Below are 21964 nucleotides of genomic sequence, written 5' to 3' on the forward strand. Positions count from 1 at the left end.
AGTAATAAAGCGCATCCACAGAATCCTACAGCTGACGTTGCATTGAATGGTGCAGCTATCAAACGCTGTCCACCTAGGTTGAAGGCAAGAATATTTCTAGTCAGTGCTGTACTTGCAGGCCTAGCCAGGGCAATTGGGAGTGAAAATGCAATAAAGTGTGTAATGACTGGGAAGGGAAAGCTAAACATCCCTTTTGGATTGCATATGTAGAAAACCATAAAGAGTCTGCCAAGATAATAATAAAGATGCTGGGTACAAGAGTAATATGCACAAATCAGTTACATTTCTCGAGATTAGCAATGACCAATTAGAAGATTAAATTTAGAGGCCAGTACCATTTTATAACACATGAAATTCATAGAAGTACTTATGGGTAAATTTAACTAAACATGCCCGAGACTTTTCCACCACAAAGTTGCAAAACATTGCTGAGAGAAGTTGAAGAAATAAATATATGGTGAGATATACCATATATTTTTCGTTTATGAATCGAAAGACTTAATATTAAAATATTCTCCCCAAATTGATCTTGAGAGTCAGTGCATTTCCTATCAAATTCCTGCCAAACTCTTTGTAGAAACTAACAAGTTTATTCTAAAATTTATATGGAAATGCAAAGGACCTAGCAGAGCAAAATTTACACGGTGTCGTAAATGAAGAACTAAGTCGGAAAACTCAGTCTCTTGGCTTTGAGACGGACGGTAAAGCTACAGTAACCAAGACAGCGTGATGCTGGCGTGAGGACAGATGATCGAATAATGGGACCAGCAGAGTCCAGAATAACTGAGACTCACTGGGGAGAAATACTTCTCATGCGCATGGCTGGCAAGGACTCGTATTCAGGATCTACAAACATTTCTGTAGCTCGGTATTACAAAGACCTATATGTGGCCCAATTAAAAAGTGGACACATGACTCAGACAGACATGTCACAGTAGAAGATGTTGTGACTAAACCAGTAAACACCTAAAAAGATATTCAACATCATCAGTCATCAGGGAGATGCAAACTACACCACAGTCAGCTGCCACTACACACCCAGCAGAACAGCTAACATTAAAAGATCTGACAACTCTGCGTGTTGGGGAGTGTGTGAAGTCTTCCGCACGAGTGGTGGGAATGTTAAATGGTGCCACCTCCACTGTGGAGAACTGGCAGCTTTTTATGAAGCTAACCATGTGTGTGCTCTGGCCAGGAGCCCCCTTCCTAGGTATTTATACAAGAGAAATGTTCATTTATGTCCCCAAAACAAACAACAGCAGCAGAAACGGTACAGGGGTGACCGTGGCAGCCTTACTGCCATTAGCCCAAACTGGACACGTGTATCTGTCAGCAGGAGGATGGACGGACAAGTGCATATAGTGGGTTAATGATCAGCGACCACGTGGGTGAGTCTCAGACACGTTGTGCCAACCACGAGAGCACTTCTGTGAGGCTCTTGAATTAACTAGGAGTGACAGGAAGCACAGCCGGCGTTTCCTCTGCTTTTCCCTGGCCGTGCAGGGCTCCTGGGGAAGGATGCGCCTGTCTTGTTAGGGCGGTGATTCCGAACTAATCAGTGTGCTCAGAGGTCTGCATTTCACCTTATGGAAATTGTACGTCAAAAAGTTAATTTAAAAAATTTACAAATACTGGCTGGAACTACTCAGAATCCCCAAAACCCAAAAAAGCAAAAGCAAAAACGGAGTCAAAACATGAACCGACAGTAAGTGGATCACTGAAGTTACATTTTTCAAATCTGTTGAACTTTAAATTTCTGGGCCTTACCAAGTCTTTGGAACAGAAGGAAAGGCCCAGCCCAGGCGGCGAGCCTCAGGGGACAGCCCTCTGCATACAGCAGTCACCCCAAAGGGCTCTGTCCTCACGGTCAGCTGGTTAGCCCCGGGGCCTCGGCTGCGCTGTGTGTCGTGTTTACCAGGGAGGTTCGTGGGCCTCCCGTTTAGGTGTGAAAGATAAAATGTCACATTTAGGGAGGATGGAGGATGTAGAGCAGTGGGAACCGTCGTACCCACTGGTGGGAGGGTAAAGCCACTTCAAATAGCATTGGCTTTACCTGGGCCAGCGGAGGAGGCGTTCTCCTTGACCCCGGTATTCCACTCCTGGGTTATAGGTACTCAGCTGCGCTGCCCACGAGCCACATGTGGCTATTTATGAATGTTCAATTAGATTTCAAAGAATTAAAACATTCAGTTCCTCAGTCCCACCAGCCACATTTCAAGTCCTTGGGCCCCGGTGGCGAGTGGCACCGACTGGGCGAGCAGACATGCTGTCTCCGTCGCTGCAGAGTTCTGCTGCAGCTGCTGCTTTAGACTGTGGCTCCAAGGTGTGACGCTGGGCCAGCAGCATCAGCGCCACCAGCACCACCGGGGACCTGCTGGGAATTCTGGGGCCCCGTCCCAGCCGCCTTTGGATCAGAAACGCTGGGCGGGTCCTCCAGGTGACTGTGTTCACGCGAGTTTGAGAAGCACTGCTCTAGAGAGACTCTTACCAATGTGCACAAACACCCCGGTGGCCTTGATTCTAATAGCAAAACTGGAGAAGAAGCTCAATAGGGTCAGTAGTAGTAGACAAACTGGAGTGTTGGTGAGACAGTGAAAACGAAGAATTGTCTGCAGCTGCGTGGAATGGGCGTGTATGTCAGGAACATGATGCGGAATGGAAAAAACGCCTTCCTTCACGCATCCCTTCTGCTGCATTTATCTGACATTCAGATCTGGGGGAAACAACTCGGGCACAAAGACAAACAATGTCAAGGAAATGATCAACACGTAATTCGGGTGGTGTTTGCCTTCACAAGGCTGGAAGCTCCAAGAAAGGCCGGCTTTGGGGACAGTTACCCAGTTTGAGGTTAGTTTTCTTCTTCTTACACCAGGGACGGCAAGACTACGAATATTTGTTCTGTTGGACTTCTTTTATTTTCGTATATATATATATACGTGTGTGTATATATAATATTTTTGTATTAACTCTATGTTTAGTTAAACAATTTAAAAGTAATAGAATATCAAAGCAGTTGTTTGGTTGGTCGTGAATTAAAAAAGTAAATTTCCAAAAAGTAAAACAGAGCACCAAAAATGTTATTTTAAATACCCACAGATTAGATGAATATTTCATTCGTGTTATCTTAAAGTATTATTTGTCAAATTTTGCTTGGAGTTTCCATCTTAGTATTTATTCTTTTTGGGACACAGAAGGATTTGAAATAAAATGCTGGGCAAAGCTTTACCAGTTTTGAGCAGAAGCAAAATAGTGATCATATGTAGATTTAAAAAGGCGAAGGAAATTGTATTAAGTTAATTAAAGACAGCGATTTTATTGTCGCTAAACCATGTTAAACATATATGTCCTAAGTCATGGTGATAAGAAAACATAAAGCCACAATCTGATAGGGAGATGACAGTTGTAATGGAATTCTTTCTTATCAGTGTAAGAGTCGTCAAGTAGGAAAAATAATGGCCAAGGGTCTGAACAATGTAATTTTTATGGTTGAATTAATGTTTATTCACCATGAATCCAGAGATGGGAGAATAGCTGGGCTTTGTTCAGAAGCAGTGCCAGGGACACCCATAGCTGTGCACACGGCACTCGTGTGTTCATGCCCCCTGGCCAATGTGCGACGCAAACCAAGTGAACATTCTATTTAAACAGTCAAGTTGGGCTCGTTCGCCCTGATTAAGATTCCTCAGCTCAGCAGTGCCCACTGAGATGCCCGCGCGTGCCCGGCCTTAGCAGCGTGTAGTGTGTAGACACCTCTGAGGTGTCAGTCGTGCCCTTTAGCCAGTGTCCTTCTGTGAGTCACGTGAGGAGCCCAGGCCCCACAAGGACCTGCCATTATTCCCTTTCCTGTAAGGAGAAATGTAGCCCCGAACTCAGGAAAGGGTCCATGGGGTCTCTTTGTATCATGTCCTACAGCAGAACGTGAATCGACCGTGATCTCAGAATGAAAAGTTAGAAGAAAACGCCGTGGTCCCTTGTTGCTGCAGCCCAATAGTGTATATGCCGTAATATTTGTGCGAGGGGTCAGACCACGCAACAGTCGCCAAAGCAAGGCAAGCCATCAGCCGTGGCGACTGCCCTGTCAGCCAATCAGAAAGGTGGGCCGATGGCTGTGAGGTGAGAACAGAGCCTCAGCAGGTCGAGAGCAGGACCCGGCGGAGTGAACACACAGGGTTGTCGGGGGCTCTCGAGCAGGTAACACGTGCTTTTACCTGTTGGCCCAGGAACCTTCCAGAAGATGCACTGGAAAAAATATAAATGTGTCCACAGGCCTGTTTGTGGTGCCACTGTTTGTAACAGCACCGCTGACGTCCATCTGTATGGGGCTGGTTGAGTAAACTGACAAAGCCACAGGCTGGCACACCGTGCGGGGGTGGCAAGGGACACAGGTGCTGCTTACTGGGAAGGCAGGCGCCAACAGCGAGTGGTATATGCCGCCACCCATCGACTGGTTGGTTGGGAGAGTATGAGCGTGCGCACGCGTGTACACACACACACACACACACACACACACACACACACTCTCCTGAGCACACATTTTCTTATATTACAAACAAAAGGAAAACATCGATGAAATGATAACCCAGAAGCCGGTGAAAGGGTCCTGTCTTTGTGGGGGATGGGGCACGGGGGGGGGGGGCAGGGACGCAGCCGAACTTGACGAAACGCACTGTGGGTCAGCTTTTCACTTTGGAATCACGTATCGCCTCCCATAATTACGAAACCTAAATAAGAAAGCTGTCTTGTCAAAGCAAGAACAAAGTTAACATTTAAAAAATGAGCCAAACTGCATATCAATTGGTGCCTTAATCCCACAGAGAAAAATTACTTCAAATAGACTCCCAAACAATTTGAATGTACAGCCATACTAGGCTGTACCTCAACCACGAAAAGAATTGCAACAATCTTTTAAAACTCTGTTCAGTAAACTCTGTTTAGTAATGTGAGTGCTGTCTTGAAATTATTACTTACATACACATGTACCGAAATACTTATATTACACATAAATACATATATTAGGGTAAAGCAAATAAGTAATTATGATAATACAGGAATTAAGGTTTTTAACGTAAAAGAGAATCAAGCATAAAATCAAAGAAGTAAAAACCCTATAATCTTACATGTGAATTAAGACTCAGTATGAAGCTGTGATGTATTTTTCTCTTTAAAGAAACGGGACCGTATCTTGTAGCTGCCGCCGCTGAAACTGCTGGGCCGTGGTCAGGCCCACAGTCCCCACACAGTTTCCTGTTACAAGGAACTTGATCCCAGGTGTGGGACAGCAAGTGTCCCAGGTGAGCCTGCAACGTGGAATCGTAAAGCACGCGGGGCCTCTCGGAGACTCCTGGGGTCACCCCTAAAGCCCGCTTTCAAGGGGCTCCCAGCGGCTGGAGATGGGAACACAGCATCGGAATAATTACGACAGCAACACACTGACACGTATCAGATGTGTTGAAGTCCATGAATTCAGAGTGATTTCTAAAGGAATCCCTCACTGGCTGGCCTTTGAAGGTTGCTAGGGCCTCAGTGGGTAAATGAAGGGACAGACTCGAGCAAGTTGTGTGCTTTTCTGGTGATCCAGTCGTTTCTGAGGCAAAGTCAGTCCTTGCAGAAGAAATGCAGCTACAAACGCAGAGGGAACGATGGAACTGCTCTGTCACCCTAATGAAATTGACGGGTTAGGGCAGGACCGACCAGTGGCTTCCACAGCCATTAGCCGTGGCTCGCAGGGCATGTGGTGATGGATGGATTAGCCGTTCTCTGGCAGCACCTGGGCCGTTGATCAGACATGGGATCACAGAGGAGACCTCGGACACGCGTCCTCCGGATGTGAGATACGCGGGATACTTCTCCACCAGTTCTTGTGAAACCCGTCGCGTCCAACTCGGAGGGAGCCTCTAGGTCGAAGTTTGAGCTACAGGGCATAACTGGGAGAGGGGATGGTGGTGTACCTGCCGTGGGGATGGAGGCAGCGGAGCCAAGGGGTGAAACAGCCAAGAACAAGTGACCAGCTTTCCTCAGCAGAAATGGGGGGAAAGAGGAAGGGCAAACCTCCAGATTTTTAAAAGACTGAAAGAAGACGCCTGGTTTGGAGACGGAGGGAGGCAAAGTCTCTCCCATCTTAGCTTCTTGACTGGGACCCCATTACAAAAGACGGATAAACGAGAAAAGGGCACACTCATGTGTTTAAGTTCTACGCATCACAGGGGCCTTTGCAAGGAAACAAAGACCAGAAGAAACGGTTAAACGTGAGTGTTTTTATCCTGGCTTTGATGAAGGCTGGACAGTCATGGGAACCTGTGATGGGACAGAGGGTGTGTGGGGAAGCCTGCCCTTCAGATTCCCGCCCATGTCCCTTGTCTGTGCAGATAGGGACCCCCGTTCCCTCCAGGTGGCAGCGGGCACCGCACACGGGAGGGTCTGAGGACCTGCTTCAGGGAAGGTCAGACTGGCCGCGAGCACCTGCCGTTCCGCAGGTGCTTCAGCTAGAAGTGCTCGCTGTGCCCAAGTGCCATATCTTGGGGATGTGTGTCCTGAACCCCGTCAGAGATGTGCTTCGTCATCGTAAAGAATTAGTTTTCAGGCGTCTAGAAGTCCTTGGCTCAGAAAGAAACTACGGATGAAATGTGCTGTCTGGGATTGGCTTTAGAATATTCTGGCAGCGTGGGCGTGGAGTGTGGGTAGACTCATCCATGAAACAGGATTGGCCACTTACGGTCCTTGGGGATCATGCAGAATGGGTCTGTGGTTCTTGAGTCTGTGCTTTCTACTTTGGGGACTTTTGGAAGTCTTATTTTAAAATGTTTTAAAAATCACTCACGATATACACACACTGTCTCTGAAGGCCCGGCCTGGGGGAGGGAGTTGAGAAGGACCAAGGCCTGAAAGGATGTCCAGTAGTGACAGTGGCCAGGGGGCTGGACAACTGGACACGACACGGGGCAGCTGGGCTGTAGAAAGCTCTGTCCTTAGTTGTCAGTGTGTGGCAGTGCCTTGTAATTTTCCTTCTTTTAGCTCATAAATTCTTTTCTCTGCTCTACTTTTGGCCTCTCTGGAACTCCCTAGAGTATGGCCGTGAGGTGAAAGTGGATTTTTTGTTGTTGTTCAGATTAGTTTGAAAACAGAGTCTTGGTCACGGCCTAGTTTGCGAGGGCACAGGGTTACGTACTGGCTCCAGCTTGGGGGTCCGTCCGCTCATCGATGACGAGCAAGGGCTCAGAGCTGCTGAGTGGAGCCACCCCTGAGGCCAGTCCCTGGGGCCGTGGGCACAGCACACAGGCACTCCATATTGCCTTCACTTCCTGAATACCCGCTGTGTGTGCTCGCAAAGTGCTGGGGCGACCCTGGCTAAGGGCGGTGGCAGCGTCACCTCCGGCTTCTCAGGCTTTAGCGTGTGTGACGGGGCTCGGGAGCTGGTCAGGACTTGCACTGCACATGGAAGGTGCAGGAGACGTTCTCCGTGTGGGGACAGCGAGTGAGCTAGGAGTGCTGCACACGCGCGAGCTGATGTGTCGGGGGAGGGGGCTGTGGTACAGGCTGCAGCAGCCCAGTCTCAGGGACTAGAGGCCTCAGAAGAGGGGTGACTGGAGGGGGGTGGAGGCCCGTGGTCAGGATGGGGCCTCAGGAGAGTGGGGCGGGGGCTGGGGGTGGGAACGAGTGGGGAGGAGGGAAGGGGGCGGACACCCCGTCACACTCACCACAGGCAGTTCTGCGTTCGGCCACCTGAGCTCTCCACTGCTGCGGCCCCCCAGCTTACAGAGTGCCACCGAGTCCTGGCAGGGCTTCTTCCTGGAGCCCTGCAACTCACTCGCCGTTCTCTGACTTTTGTGCTCTTTTGGCTGAGTTTGGTCTACGGAGAGGATTGTGGCTTTGAGTTATTAAGTGGTGTGATGTCATTTCTTGCTTCAAAGGAAAAATAATCAGACCCACAGCAGGATCTTTTTCTTTTTAATTTGCCAGGAATGTCCTTGACAAAATTTTAAAAAATGGTAGAGTTTATCAGGTTGGACGGGGTAGCGCAGATGCCTCTAGAGTGGTGCTCACAGATCGGACAGTCATGGGGTCGTCCATAACCCCCAGGTCATCAGCCAGGCAGAGGTGAAGTTTGGGAAATGGGAGAGGCCATCACAAGGGCAGCTGACGCTGGTGACGGAGTTAAACCCTCTTATAGCTCAGCCCTGGCGCTGGCTGCACAGTCTCCCAGGACTTGTGTCGTTCCTGAAGTTGTGACAGCAGCACTAAAAGGGTGTCTGCTTTCACGATGGAGGAGCCAGGCATTTGCAGGCAGGCAGCACCGTATGCGCAGTTGTGAGGTGAACTTGCCTCCGCGCGTCCCCTACCCCCTACATGTCCCTCGCTGGTGACCGGTGGCCCGTGCTCCAGCGGCTGTGGGACTCACGCACAGGCGGCTCCCAGTGCCTGTGTTAGCAACGCTCTGTCCTGAGACCCACTGGCCAAAGTCCTGAGATCAAGGTCATTGCTGGCGTCTTCACCGGCTTTCATGGTCTGCATTGTTTGCATTGAAGGACGGACTCCTCTCGTAAGGGCCAGAGGCAGGGCGGCCACAGGGTCAGGTGCGGACGAGGGGCAGAGAGGTGCCCTGCTGCGTGCAATTTCCAGAACTCTCCCAGACCTTCCTGGGAAAACTCTGGGGGCCTTTCTCATCTCAGAGCCATGGGCGTTTTAACTCCTCGGGGAATGTGGAGGTTTTCGCACATTGTTTGAGTAGTGAAGCCAGTCTTGTGGCATTTGAAGGGGCCTAGGAACGCGGCCCTGGGGACACCGCTCACAGTTGAAGACGGGTCATGGTCTGCGCGGTCATCCAACTGTGATGCTTCCTTCTATGGGTCAGTCTGTCTGGGCCACGGTACCCAGATATTTGGTTAACATTATTCTTGATGTTTCTGTGAAGGTGTTCTTGGAGGAGATTGACATTAAAATTGGTGGCCCTTGAGTAAAGCAGATTCCCTTCCTGGTGTGGGTGGGCCTTGTCTAATCAGCTGAAGGCCTGAATAGGACAAAGGGTGGCCTCCCTGAGCAAGGAGGACTCTGCCTCCAGACGGCCTATGTGCTTCTCCTGCAGCCTCCACCAGCCCTGCCCCGGGTCTGCAGCCCGCCCGCTAGGTTTTGGATTCTCCCGCCTCTGCAATCGCCTGCACCAGCTCCTTTAGGTCAATCAGCCAATGTCTCTGTGAACAGGTGCTTGGATAACATTGTTTTGTTCCACGCCGTTTCATCGTGACGTTGATGAGGCACGGTAGGAACGTAACTCTTGTTTGTATCAGTGGCCTGTGGTAAAATTGGTTTCATCATACACTGTTTTGCTTAAGGTCGTAGCACCTGTATCAGTGATGCTAAGTGAGGACTTACTGTGCCCACACACACACACTCTGTTGGTTCCATTTCTCCAGAGAACCCTGACTTACACGTCAACCAGAGAATAAACATTTATTAGGAATTTTTAAACATATTGGTATTTTTTATTGTTTTTCTCTTTACTACGTAGCTTTAAAATGTTCATTTCAGTTGAGAATTGTTGATACATTAGAGAGACACCCCAAATTCCAGAGCTGGGAGGAGACTGTGGGTCACCTCCCTTTCCCAGGTCATCCCCCCAAGGCTGTAGTGACAAGCGTCCCCCCAGTGACTCAGGATGAGGTAGATTGGCTGTGACCTTTGTCATTTAACCATTTGGAATGTTCTCTGACGTGGACAGACACATGCCAATAAATGTCCTGTGAAAGCTAATAGAGATTGGCGCAGAGATAATAGATCAGTCACCAGTCACTCTGAGGCCACTGGATGGGCACCAGGCTCATCTGAGCTTCAGGGTTTGGCTGCATAATGAGCTGTGATTTACAGTCCCAGCCCTAGTCCGTGCCCCAGACGTGGGGGTGTCTGTGTGAATGTTAAAACGGCCGTGCCCTGCATTCCCGCTACGTAATTGTCTAGTGCAGTGGCCTGGCGATGAATATTTCAAAGGAAATCATAGCAGAGATTTTGCTTGCACAGCCAAGTTGGTGCACTTGGATCCCAGCAAAGACCGGGAACCGTTTCTGTCATTTGCATGGCCTCCAAGCTCCATCTACATAAACACAGATCCAAGGCCATTCGTTGTTATTTTGGTGCCAAAGATAATAAGGAAAGCTTAATGATGCAATTAAAGGTGAAAAATCGTTCCTTTTATTACAGTTTCTCTATTATACAAATACAAGGAAAACTGTTTCTTTGCCTCACGCCCTACATTTTCTAAAAGTGTATGTCATACTAAGTAATTTGCATTTAGTTGATCTGTAGTCATTTTGAACTGGAATGTTTTCATGTTACAAGCAAAACTAGCCCCACTGTGGAGCCTGCATGCAGGTTTAAACTCATAGTGTTAAGGACATCTGGGTTTCCCCAGCCACCAACCAGTAACTGGAGGACGGGAGGGGGCGGGGGGGCTGGGGGGACCCCTTCTGCGTCATGTTGCTCATTCTCCAGCTTCTCAAAACTCTAGGCCACGAGAGCAAACGTGAGCATGGCCCCGCTCGATGGGGCTGCAGGAAGGTCAGTGGGAAATAGCTGCAGGACAGGAGGCCTGCCTCACGCCTGTTGGTGGACCTGGGAGAGGACGCTGAGCAGGGCTCGCCCAAGGTCGTCGAGGTCAGAATCTGAGGATGGGGCCTGGCTGAGGCCACAGAAGGGCTCCAGAGCCACAGAGAACAGTGGTCCCTCCACAAGTGGTCTCTTGGTGACTGGAAAAGACCATTTCAAGTTAGTCCCCAGTCTTTTTCTTTTAACTATGAAAAATCTTAAATACACAGGAAAGGGTAGATTATAATCTAATGAATGCCTGTGTACTTACTGCCCAGCATTGTGAAATCTAAAAGTTGCTTTCATTTTGCTTCAGATCTTTTCTTACTTAGAAATTAAATTTTAAGTGTACCATTGAAGCTTTCTCCTCTCTTTCCAGCGGTAACCCCGACCTTGAATTTCGTTTTTGTCATTTCGAAACATGCTGTAGTATTTTGGCCTCACAAGTATGTATCCATAAACAGTATATAGTGTCATAATGAATATTCTGAAACTTTTTACAAACGGCATCATACTTCAACATTCTTTTGCAACACGCTTTTTAAAACTCAGGTTCCTAGTTTTAATATGTCTTCACATTGATGGATGTATACGTCATTTGTTTTCACACTTTGTAGTTTTACGTTGTATAAATATGCTAGAATTTATAAATCCATTCTCCTGTTGAAGGACATTTAACCTGTTTCTAACTCTTCTGAAATTACAAGCAGTGTTCAGTCAGACGTTCCTGTGCGTGTCTCCTTGTTCCCAGGTGGGAGGTGCTCTGATGAAGACAGACTTTTCTGGGCTGCAGCCTGCGAGCCTCGAGGCAGCACCGAATCTCCAAACTGCCCTCCACCACCAGCCTGCGCACAATTTCCTTTGGCCCGTGTCATGTCCTATATTCCGTGTTCCTTGGAGGTTCTAGGTTTGGCCCGTCAGAGAAATACAAACGGAATCTCGTTTCTCTCTGCTGGGCCCGTCACCAGTCCATCTGAGCGACTTTTCCCGTTTGTCCTCAGCTCTCGGGGCTGTTCACCTCCTTGGCCCAGTTTGTCTTGTTCTAATGGAGTCTTAGGGGGATTTAAACATGCGCATATATATCTCTGTCAGTCAGGTGTGTGCTGCAAACGTCTTTACTCGTCTGTCACTTGTATGTGCACCTTAAGAGTCGTGTCTTCTGTCATACATAAATTTGAAATTTTTGTGTAGTTAAATGTAGTGATTTTTAAAATTCATGCTTTTGTGGTTTGTTTTTCTGCGTTGCTCTCGGATCCGCCTTAGGTTTGGCTTTGTGTGTGGCGTGAAGGAGGGGGGAGGGGTCAGGCTTTATTTTGTCCCCGTGGACAGTCAGTTGTCTCCGTGCCGTTCACTGACCCACGTCAGCACGGCGTGCGTCTGACCTCTGTCCCGCTCGCAGGCCGGTCTGTCCCGGGCAGGGCCCCCCGGTCATCAGTAGTCTCACAGACGTCCTGAAAGCAGGTGTCAGGCTTCACGCCATCTTCCCAGCTTCGCGGCTGCCTTGCTATCCTTGCCCTTTGCTCGTCAGCACCAGCTTCAGAGTAAGCTCCTGCTCCACAGAGCACCGCGTTGAAGCTTTGGTCAGAAATACACTGAATTTATAAATTAAAATGGAAGGCACTTGACATCTCTTCAATATCGAATCTTTTTGTTCGTTAAGTTGGTACCTCTGTGTTTAATTTGGTTTCTTGTATGTCTGTTGGAGAGCGTTTACGTCTTGTCCACGAATGTCTCACACACACTCGGTGGAAGGGATTCTCGGCCCCCTCCCCTCCCCCCAGTGAAGACTCGGCAGGGGTGGGCCCCACACACCCAAGGCTGCCTGCCTGCCTGCCTGCCTGCCTGCCTGCCTGCCTGCCTGCCTCGGGTTCGGCCTGTCAGGGGCACTGGGTGCCCAGGGTCCCCAGGAGCGAGGTGGGCTTCCACTGCCCCCCATCCCCCTCACCGTCTTCTGGGGCACCATGTACGGGATGCTGCCTGGTTTATGGATGGTTTACTGGAGAAAATAAAAATCAGGGCCTGGAGCTTTCAGCTATCGGATCCAATTGGAATGGGATCGGGCTGTTTTACGGTCATTTCCAAGTGCAGCTGGGCTCTTGGGTGAATTGTCTTCCCCTCAGCTAGACAGATTTATGGCTTTTAGAACTGGTGTCAGTTATAGGAACAGTGTCTCTCCGTGACCCCCACAGCCCCTTGTCCTCAGACGCTGACCTTTTTCTCGAGTGAGCATTTTAGGAAACTGGTCTTCAGAGAGGGGATGGGCCAGTGGGCAGCATGTAGAGACGCTGCCCTGACCTCCCTGGGGCTGTTGTGTTGGCCTGATGTCACCTGGCGCTCTGTGTGGCCGCGATGCCGGCACTGGTCTTTGTGTGGCAGAAGCCTGACCTTCACCCCCAGGCCTATCGTGCTGCCCTCAGGAGGGGCCTGGGGACACTCATGGAGGTGACCAGAGGTCCTGGGGGGGCCCCACCTGGGGCCCAACACCTTCATTGGCGGTCCTGCCCTGATTGGGGTGAAAACAGACCCCAGAGAGCTTTGCAGCCTTGGATGACAGGCTGTCTCTGCTGATAGCTGGGCTCTGAGCTCAAGCTGGGACTTCCTGTGAGTTCAGGCCAGAAGGTTCTGGAAGGAGAACACCGGGGTGAGCGTTCCTTGACCATGCTGGCGAGAAGCCCACGGGCACAGTGAGTGGTCAGGTGCCAGCCCTTGGCTTGTCGAGGCCGTGCCAGGGGCCAGCGCCTGTGCTGGTGGTTTCCCAGTGGGACTTCTTTCTTCAGTTCCCACCCCCATTGGTGGAATGTTCTAGGACAAACCCCTGCTCACTGAGGACTCACCCTGGTGACGTTGCTGAGGGCGCTGCAGAGTTGGCAGTTGACCCTAGGAAAGCTAGGAGCGACTCTTTGTAGTGTGTGGGGTGTGAGCCAGCCCTGGGAGCTCGGGAGGCAGCTGGGACCTAAGCCAAGGGGCGGCGGCGGCCCCCCAAGTTCCTGTAAGTGCCCACTTCCAGCTGAGAGGTGTGTGGGAAGGGTGCACGTTCTCAGAAGGTGCGAGAAAGTCTGGGCTGGAGACCCAGTGAGCGGGAGGAGAGGAAGAGCAGGGCTCGGGTGGCAGAGGGCGTCTTAGCTGCCAGGTGTGTGAGCAGGGCCCGGGGAGCAATGTAAGCGCCACCCCGCAGCCTCCAGGTGTGACGGGGCAGCCACTGAGGCTGTCTGCCTGTCTTCTGATCTGTAGGAAGAGGGGCGGTGCTCAGATCCCTGGGCCTTCCAGCACCGGACTGGGGTGGGGGCTCCAGGCGGGGGCACAGTGTGTGGCCCTGAGAATGTGGGCTGGGGGTGGGGGGCTCACGCTGACTGGCAGAGGGGTCCACAGTGGAAGGGCCATGTTCCCCGAAGATGCAGTAGAGAGGGGCTGCCCTGACCCACCGTGCCCTGGGCAGCAGGGTGCCGCGGCCTTCCCTCCCTCCCTCCCTTCCTCCCCCGGCCAGCGGCTGCAGACTGGTCACTTCGTCTGTGCTTAGACGAGCAGATCACTTGCAGAATTATCTCTGCGCTTCTGTGACGTGCCACGCGCATGCCAGGGCCCACGCGCAGTGTGTGTCTAACTGTCCGAAGCGCGGAGGATACGATCTGCGTGGTGCCCACAGGAGCGCTGGGCAGTGGGTGTGGCCCAGGCGGAGTCACCGTTGGGTCATCAGCCAGCGCTGCTCTGTTCTCTTCATTAGTAAGACAGGGCACAGTGAAACGACCTGAAATGAAGTCGCCAGACGTCCTCTTCTCTTGTGTTAGAGTCGTTTTCATCACCCATCAGAATCTTGACGAGAATGTCCCTGCCCCTCGCCAAGTGGTGGGAGCGTTTCCCCTGCAGATTGACCGCCCCCAGCTGCAGAGAGGGGTGGGGGTGCAGGTGGGCGCTGGGCTCTGGGCCCTGTTGCTGCCCTCGGCCCCGTCCCTCTGGCAGACCTCTGCTCCGTGCAGTGCCAGCTGCCACTGCCGGCCCTGCCTGCGGGTGAGGGAGCCCTGGCGCCAGGAGGAGAGCAGGGCTTTGGCCATGCCGGGTCCCCGAAGCCCTCATTTCCGGGTCTGACTGCGCATGGGGATTCCCCAGCGCTGCTTCTGGCCCCAGGGCTGTGGCTGTGTGTGCAGAAGGCGAGCAGGACAGGCCCTTGTGAAGGGTCACTTGGGACAGAGTCACTTGCGGAGGACGCTGGCTGGGTGGGGTGGGGCCCTGGCTGCCTCGTTTGGGCTGAATCTCTGAGGGCTGGGCAGTTTCCGTGGGTGCAGGACTCTCTCTGGCTTTTTCTGCTGCATTCTGACAACTCCGGGTTTCCCGAAGAGAGCCATCCTGTTCTAGAGATGCCCAGAAACTGCATGGTCTTGCTTAGTAGGCAAGACCACTGCCGCCCCCCCCTCCAATCTGGATGCCTGGGTCTGCAGGCCAGCCGGGTGCGGAGGGGGTTGGAAGGCCTGGAGGGGGTTCCGCTGCCTCCCCAGAGCCTGTCCTGGGGGCAGGGCCCAGCACACCCACTGTGAGCCTGCCTGCCCCAGCGCTGTGCTTCCTGGGGGACTGACACCCCGTCATCCAGCAGCCCCCCACCTCGACCCCTGAGTGGGCGCTTCTCAAAGTCACATCCTCTTTCCTGGGAGAGCTGGTGTCCTGCCGGTCTGGAAACGCCTGGTTCTCTTGGCTGACTTTGGCCCAGTTGGGAAGGCCCTGATGGAACTTGCCAACCCTGGAGACAATGGGCACCCCTGTTCTGAGCGGGCATTGTCTGGGGGCTGCCTGTGGGACCCCTGCCTCCGGCCCTGCCCCGACCAGGTGGTAGTTATTGTCCAGGTTAAGCTTCATTACAGCACAAGGCTGTTTTCCATTATGATACAAATTTTTTATTTATTAAATTGCGATTTTGATATTTACCAAGTCACCAAAGACAAATCATCCACTTAGGCGAAGCTGGAAAACTCCATTTGTCCCTAATGTGCCCATAGGAAAGCGGCCGGGACTGCCTTCTGCTCCGGCTGGAGGCGGCTGTGGGGCTGCAGGGTCCCAGCCAGCTTCAGGGATCTGAGTGATGGGGGCCCAGGGCTGGCGTGCTGACTCTGCCCTCTCTGGTTAAATAAAAGCTGTGAAGAAAATTAACAGTGCGAACAGGATTCGACAGAGGTTCTCATGCTGGAATGTCCCTGAGTTCTGCTGGAGACCTTTGCCCTCAGCATTGGCAGTGTCAGGTACCAATCATGAATTTGTCAGGGCTGGTTCCCCTGAGGCCTTAAGGTCTGAGGTTTGTCGTGTTATTCAGACACTTTATGTATTGGAAAGGGAGAAGCATGTCTCTTTAGCTCTGTTCTCTGAGTCAAGCTTCCACTAATTCAGCCTGGGAGTTTGCCTGAGCTGCCGGCACGCAGATCCGTGGATTTGGGTGTGTGTGTCATGTCATCCCATCTCTGATCCTGTTGCGGTGCTTGGGGCAGGAGAGGCTCCCAGGCCGGTGCAACAAGACCTGTGGGCCTTGAAGACCACCAGGTGGCAAAGGTGGCAGAGCCCCAGCGGGCTCCTGGGACAGGGCCGGCCAGCTGACTGCCTGGGAGGGACCTGAGGAGTGAATGGGGTGGATGTGGCCCAGACCCCAGGGACGGTTCCCTGCGAGGGTGGCAGCAGGTGCAAAGCAGAGGAGAGGCTGAAAGGCTCTGGTGTTGGGGAAAGTGGAGCAGGTCCGGTGTCAGGTGGGACGGGGGCGGGCTGGGATGTCAGGGGAGTACGTGTCTGGTTCAGGAGTTTGGATGTTGTCCTAAAGGCAGTGCCGCTTTGAACCAGCTCTGGGACGTGACGGAGTTCGCTTAGTGAGAAAGAGGGACCTAGTTTCGGCGTGAGGACTGGTTGGAGGGGCCGCCATGCAGACAGAAATCAGGGATCGTGTTCCTGAGGCCGTCCTGCCGTCTCACTGAGTTTGAATTGTTAGTTGATTTTAGTTCCAGCATAGACACACATTTTAAATTTTAATGGTTATGTATATTTTAATGCGTATTAGCAAAACTGTATCTAGCATATCAGATCTGTTCTCGAAAGCTACAGTAGTAATCCATTTAAGTTTTTGAAGACGTGAGTTGATTTAAAGACAAATGGGGCGGGAGGAGAACCCGGTGTCCAGAAGGCCCCTCCTGTCACAATGCACCGAAGGATGTCGGTGTAGTTACAAAACAAAACAAAGCATGATGGCAAAGGAAGACAGACCGTCTTAGAGCAGAAAACATGAGCGAATGCCTGTCTGCAGAGATTAAGGAGGAACAGCAGAGCTGGTATTCGGCCCGGGGGATCTGCCCCTTCGTTTCCAGGGCCCACAGCCTGGTTTAATGCGCCTGGAGACCCTTCAGACTACACAGGTCACAGGGGCTAGGGTTCGCCTTTCCTGGCCTCGGCGGTAGAGGTTAAAGATAAGGGAAAGAAACAAAACCCTCAGAATTTCCCACCAGTCCTGCATTCACAAGGGTGGTGAGCTCCAGTTCACATGACTCATTAGTCCTGAAAAACACCAAGCTGAAAATATAGCGTAAAGCAGTCTTGGGGTAAGAGTGCCCTTGGGCTTCGGCAGAAACAAATACAGTTTTTCCCCCAAAGAAAACCACTTGTGATACAAGCCTCCAGGAATTCCCACAGGTCAATGTTCCAAGGAACATAAACTCCCAGAGGGGAACAGTCGCTGAAATCCGAGGAAACAGGCTACCAAGAGCAAGAACGCAGAGAAAACAGGCTACGGGAAGAGCTTCATGCAGAGTTTAGTTACCCGAGATAGGCTAGTTTAGTATGAGTGGGATGACGCAGAGGGACATTTTGAATGACAGAAGGAAACGATCACATCTGCAGGGCAGGTTACACTGCAGTAAACCAGCTAAACGGGTTACAGTGGGTTACGTGTTATTGACTGTGCTCCAGGCACTGTCCTGAGGGTTTTCCGTGGTTGATTGAATCTTCCTAACGTTTTACAGATGAGGACACTGAGGCACAGAGAGCGCCCCCCGCCCAGTCACACTGTGGCTCCAGGGTTGTCTTCCTGGTCTCTGGCTGTGCTGCCTTAGGGGGCATTTGGGAAAGCTGATCGTGTCTTATTCCAAACGGCAAATGTAAACCTGCAAAAAGGTCAGCATCATATACGTCATGTTCTCTTACAACACAATTAAGTTAGAAATCAATAACCAAAAATCCTAGAGACAAAACAAAACAAAAGCAAACCATGGATGTTCATAGATTAAAAAAAAAAAAGAAAACCTTGATTTGAACGAGGAAAACACAAAGTAGAGAAGTCTTAGAATAATAAAGATACAATTCATTAAAACTGTGGAATGCAGCTACAGTGGGACGTACCGAAGGAAATGCATAGCCTCAAATGCTTATTCATGTCAGAAATGAAGAAAAGCCAAATATTAATGAGCCAAACTTCTGTCTTTTGTTAGAAAAAGAACTGGTTTCAGAGTAAGTCAAAGCCACTTCACATCTGTGTGTGTTAGAATATGTCCACAGCAAAAAGAGAAACAAAGTCAGCAGAAGAAAGAACATAATAAAGGCAACAGCAGAAATAAATGAAATACAAAAGCTCAGCCAATCGGAAACAAAATCAAAAGTTAGCCCTTTGAAAAGGCTGGTGAATTGAACACACTTCAAGCATGATCAGTAACGAAAATGAGGGCACGTAGAGAAGTGGAATTGAGATTCCCAGCCTAGGATATTACTGCAGATGCGACAGGGAGTCAAGGAAAAAAGGATCTTATGAACAACTTTGGAATAAGGTTCTAAAGATTGGAAGAAGTGTGAAGTGTTTTATAACCACATAGAAATTGAATCAGGAATACAAATCTTTCCACGAAGAAAATGCTAGGCCCCGCCCATTACACAGGGCGTCCAGCAAACCTTCAAGGAGAGACACCCCGTCTTGTACAGACGCTGAGAATGGAACTGAGGAGAGAGGCAGACACACATTCCTGCTTAAGCCAGGCCGGGCGGTTTCAGAAAGGAAACGGAGGCCGGTGCTAGCACCATGAACGCAGAAATCCTAAATGAAAGATTAGCGCTCAGGAGCTGGCCATTTAAACGTGTGCTACCTTGTGACCACATTGCGTTTGTCCTGGAATGCAAGGGGTACGACATTAAAGCAACTATCATACGGATGTAACTCACCACGTTAGCAATTAAAGGAAAACAACCTTGTCGTCTCAGTTGGTGCAGGAAACGCGTGTGATGAAATTCTGCAGCCGTCCACTGTAAGAACTCCAGTAAATCAGAAAGAGAAGCAACTGTTCCAACCTGCTAGCTGTAGCTACCGGAAAGGCCCCCAGCAAAACAAATGTTATTATCTGGAGTGAAGTGTGCAAAGCAGGGTCCCTGTGAAATCAGGATGCAGAACACAAGGCTGAGGCAGTGTTGGGATCTCAGTGTATAAATGACAGCGTCAGCTGGCGCAGGGACATCAGATGCAGGAACGCAGTCCGTCTCTCGTTCCTCTGCTTGTCCTCCTCTCTGACACACTTGTCAGCCCTCCTGCCTGCCGGTGACCTCCGTGTGGCTGGACCCAAGGTCACTCCACTGCTCACCTGAACTTGTGCCTTCTGCCGCGTCTCATATTCCTGCGTCTCCTCCCGGCTCCCTGGCTGCTCATTTTAGGCCCTTCGCCCTCAGTGTGTCCTCCTGGCCTGGATCAGGGGCCACTGTCTTGCAGTCTTGGACTCATCTGTCTGCTGCCTACCTGACATCTCCACTTGGATGCCTCACAGGTGTCTTCAGCTTGGCCTGGCCACAGAGCAGGCTGTCACCACCTTCCCACCAAAACACTGCCTCATTCCGTTATCTTCTGTTCCTTAGCGTAGCTTGTTGGCTCAACGTCAGAATCTATCTAGACTTGGCCCTCTTCTCACACGCTGCACTGCTCCCCCTGGCCTGACTCAGTGACACCTCTTGGTTTTACGATTTCCATGGTCTCCTAGCCCATCTCCCGGGTCTGCCTGCTCCCCCCCGGCCCCATGCCATGTCTATCATCAGTGTGCCAGCCAGAGGCGCCCTTTGGAAGCACGTCCGTCTACTGCTCAGAGCTGCCAGTCCCTGGAACGAGCCAGCCACCAGGGAGCCCCTGGGGCCCTGGGCCTTTGCCTCCAGTTCCGCTTCCCACCCCACTGTCTGCAGCCACACAGAGCTCGCTGCTTCTGGAACGCGCCAGGGCATTTCAAACCTCAGGGTCTTCGTGTTTCCCCCACATAGCTGCATGGTTCCCCCTCTTTCGGTCTTTGTTTAAATGGCACTTTAGGTGACTGAACACCATATACATTGCAAGCCACCCCCCTCCCCAAATGCCCTGGCAATTTCCCATCCCGCTTCCTGGCCTTCTTTCCCCACAGCATCTTATACACTGTGTTTTATTTATTTACTAGTAAACTGTTATCAGTGGCCACGCAGTATCACAGATGTGGCAGTGTTGTGAAGGTGGCAGGTCCGGGTTCATGGGTGTGTGCCTGACTGGAGAGGCTCTGCAGCCAGTGAGGTGTGAGCCCCGAGGGGGCAATCTGAGGTGGTGGAGGGGTGTGGGGTCAGGACTTGAGGGGCGACCTGTCCTCCCTTCCCAGCACTGCTGTCCAGGAAGAGCAAGGCCCTGGGTGGGGGGCAGGGGACTCGGCCCCTGTGGGTTGTGTCCCTGTGTGACACAACCCCCGCCCCCCACCCCCAGCCGTGTGGAGTCAGTGCCCCTGGATTGGCCTTTTATTACTGTTGGCTGTCATCTGTGTGGGAAAGAAAGTGGACAGCTGTTGAACTTGCCTAAAACCTGGTCTGCTATTCACGTCTGATTTCCCAGCCGGCTGGGACTTAAACAGAAAAACGTGTCTGTTTTGATGAGAGGAGACTGTGGAAACTGCGGCGTTAAGTATAGGTGAGCCTGCGCCCCGGCTGTGGTCCGCTCGAACCGACGAGCCCCGCACCCCACACACTAATGCCTCCCGTCTTCTCTCTTGCAGTCTGAGCCCGAGGGCTTTTCTCATTTCCACCTGTACGTTTGCGCTGCGTTTCTCGTGAGATGGAGGAAAGAAATCCTAGAAGAAAGAGATTTTCAAGTAAGTAAACAAACGCCTTAAAAAGACCCCAATTTGGTTTTCTACATGGAGAGCGGCTTCCCACAGCCCAGCTCGTGGGAAGAGCTTGGAAAGAGCTGTGAGACTCGGAGCTCACCGACCTCCTGCTGTTTGAGAACTGTCGCACTGAGGCCACACTCAGCCCCCGCGGACCCGTGGGGTGTGGGCTGTGCCAGCACCAGGCGTCATCCGGGCGGCTGTTTCACAGGCTCCTTGGAGACACCGCCTGGAGCCAGCCTGTGTGTGTCCCCAGTAGTGGGGCCCGGAGGTCCCGTGCATGAGCAGGAGCCTGGTGACAGCAGCTGGGCTGTGATGCTCTAGGGAAGGTTCTGGAGATGGTGCCTGAAGGTTCTGGTAGCTGGTGACTCGGGCGTGTCGCTTGCCTCCCCCTGCGGTTTCCTCAGTGATGTAGTGGGAGAGCCACACTTGCACGCATGTGTCAGAGGCCCAGGGCCTGACCTCGGGGTTCCGAGTAGGCGAGTCCCCAGCCCCACCCCGATGCGCCTGTGTGCAGTTGCCCGATACCGGGGGGTGTTGATCCCTTCGTGGGGTGACACCCCTGGTACCCGAGGTGCTGGGTGGGCCATCCTGCTGCCCAGCGCCTCCCCTACCCCCCACCGGGAGAGTGGGCACCTGTGGTGTAGTGACAGCACCAGAGTGGGGACAGGAACCGGCTCTGCCACTGACCGTCTGAGGTCACTCTCCGCCACTTCACCTCCTCGGGCCCCTCACCTTTCAGGTGACGCCAGGTTGGGAGGCCCGGGTTCCCAGGTCGCGGTGCGGGGGCTCTGGGCAGCGTGCTTGGCCTCACTCGTGGTGCCTCAGCTCCATGTGTCCGACGGCTCTGAGGACCTGCTCTGCCCACTGAGGGCCATGGGAGCAGCCGGGGCGTCCTGCCTCACTGCCCTGTGGTGTCCTGGGTCGATGGGAAGGTGAGGGTGTTGCTTCTGTCCAGCTGGCCCAGCAGGGCTCGCGGGGCCCTGTGGGTTATCGGTGCCGTCTCCAGGTTCCGGGTCGGCCATCGCCCCTGCCTCTGCCTGCCTCCCATCACTGTCTGTAAAGTGGGTAGAAGGCACCAGCCTGCCCCGGCCGGCTTGTGCAGGGGCTTTGCCATCTGCCCCCCCATTTCTTCCACCTGCTCCCCAAATAGGGACAGTGCTGCCAGGGTCCTCTTCCCACAAGGTGGCTCACATCAGACCAGACACACACTGGCCATGGTGGGCAGCAAAGGGGCCGCAGCAGGGCCGTGACCCTGGGGCTGGAGGACAGAGGAGGGAGCGGCCCGGGCA

General features: G+C 52.0%; 1 protein-coding gene across 1 annotated transcript in view; it reads left to right on the top strand.

The window, feature by feature from the left end:
* Positions 1-21964, top strand: part of TBC1D22A (TBC1 domain family member 22A) — a 272552-nt gene that overhangs the window by 213148 nt on the left and 37440 nt on the right. The window contains exon 12 of the mRNA XM_074326597.1: positions 20562-20657. Within this exon, the coding sequence (XP_074182698.1) occupies positions 20562-20657 (96 nt within the window). The remainder of the gene's footprint in view (positions 1-20561; positions 20658-21964) is intronic.

The sequence above is a fragment of the Rhinolophus sinicus genome, linkage group LG02, assembly GCF_036562045.2.
Source record: "Rhinolophus sinicus isolate RSC01 linkage group LG02, ASM3656204v1, whole genome shotgun sequence".
NCBI classification, from domain to species: Eukaryota; Metazoa; Chordata; class Mammalia; order Chiroptera; family Rhinolophidae; genus Rhinolophus; species Rhinolophus sinicus.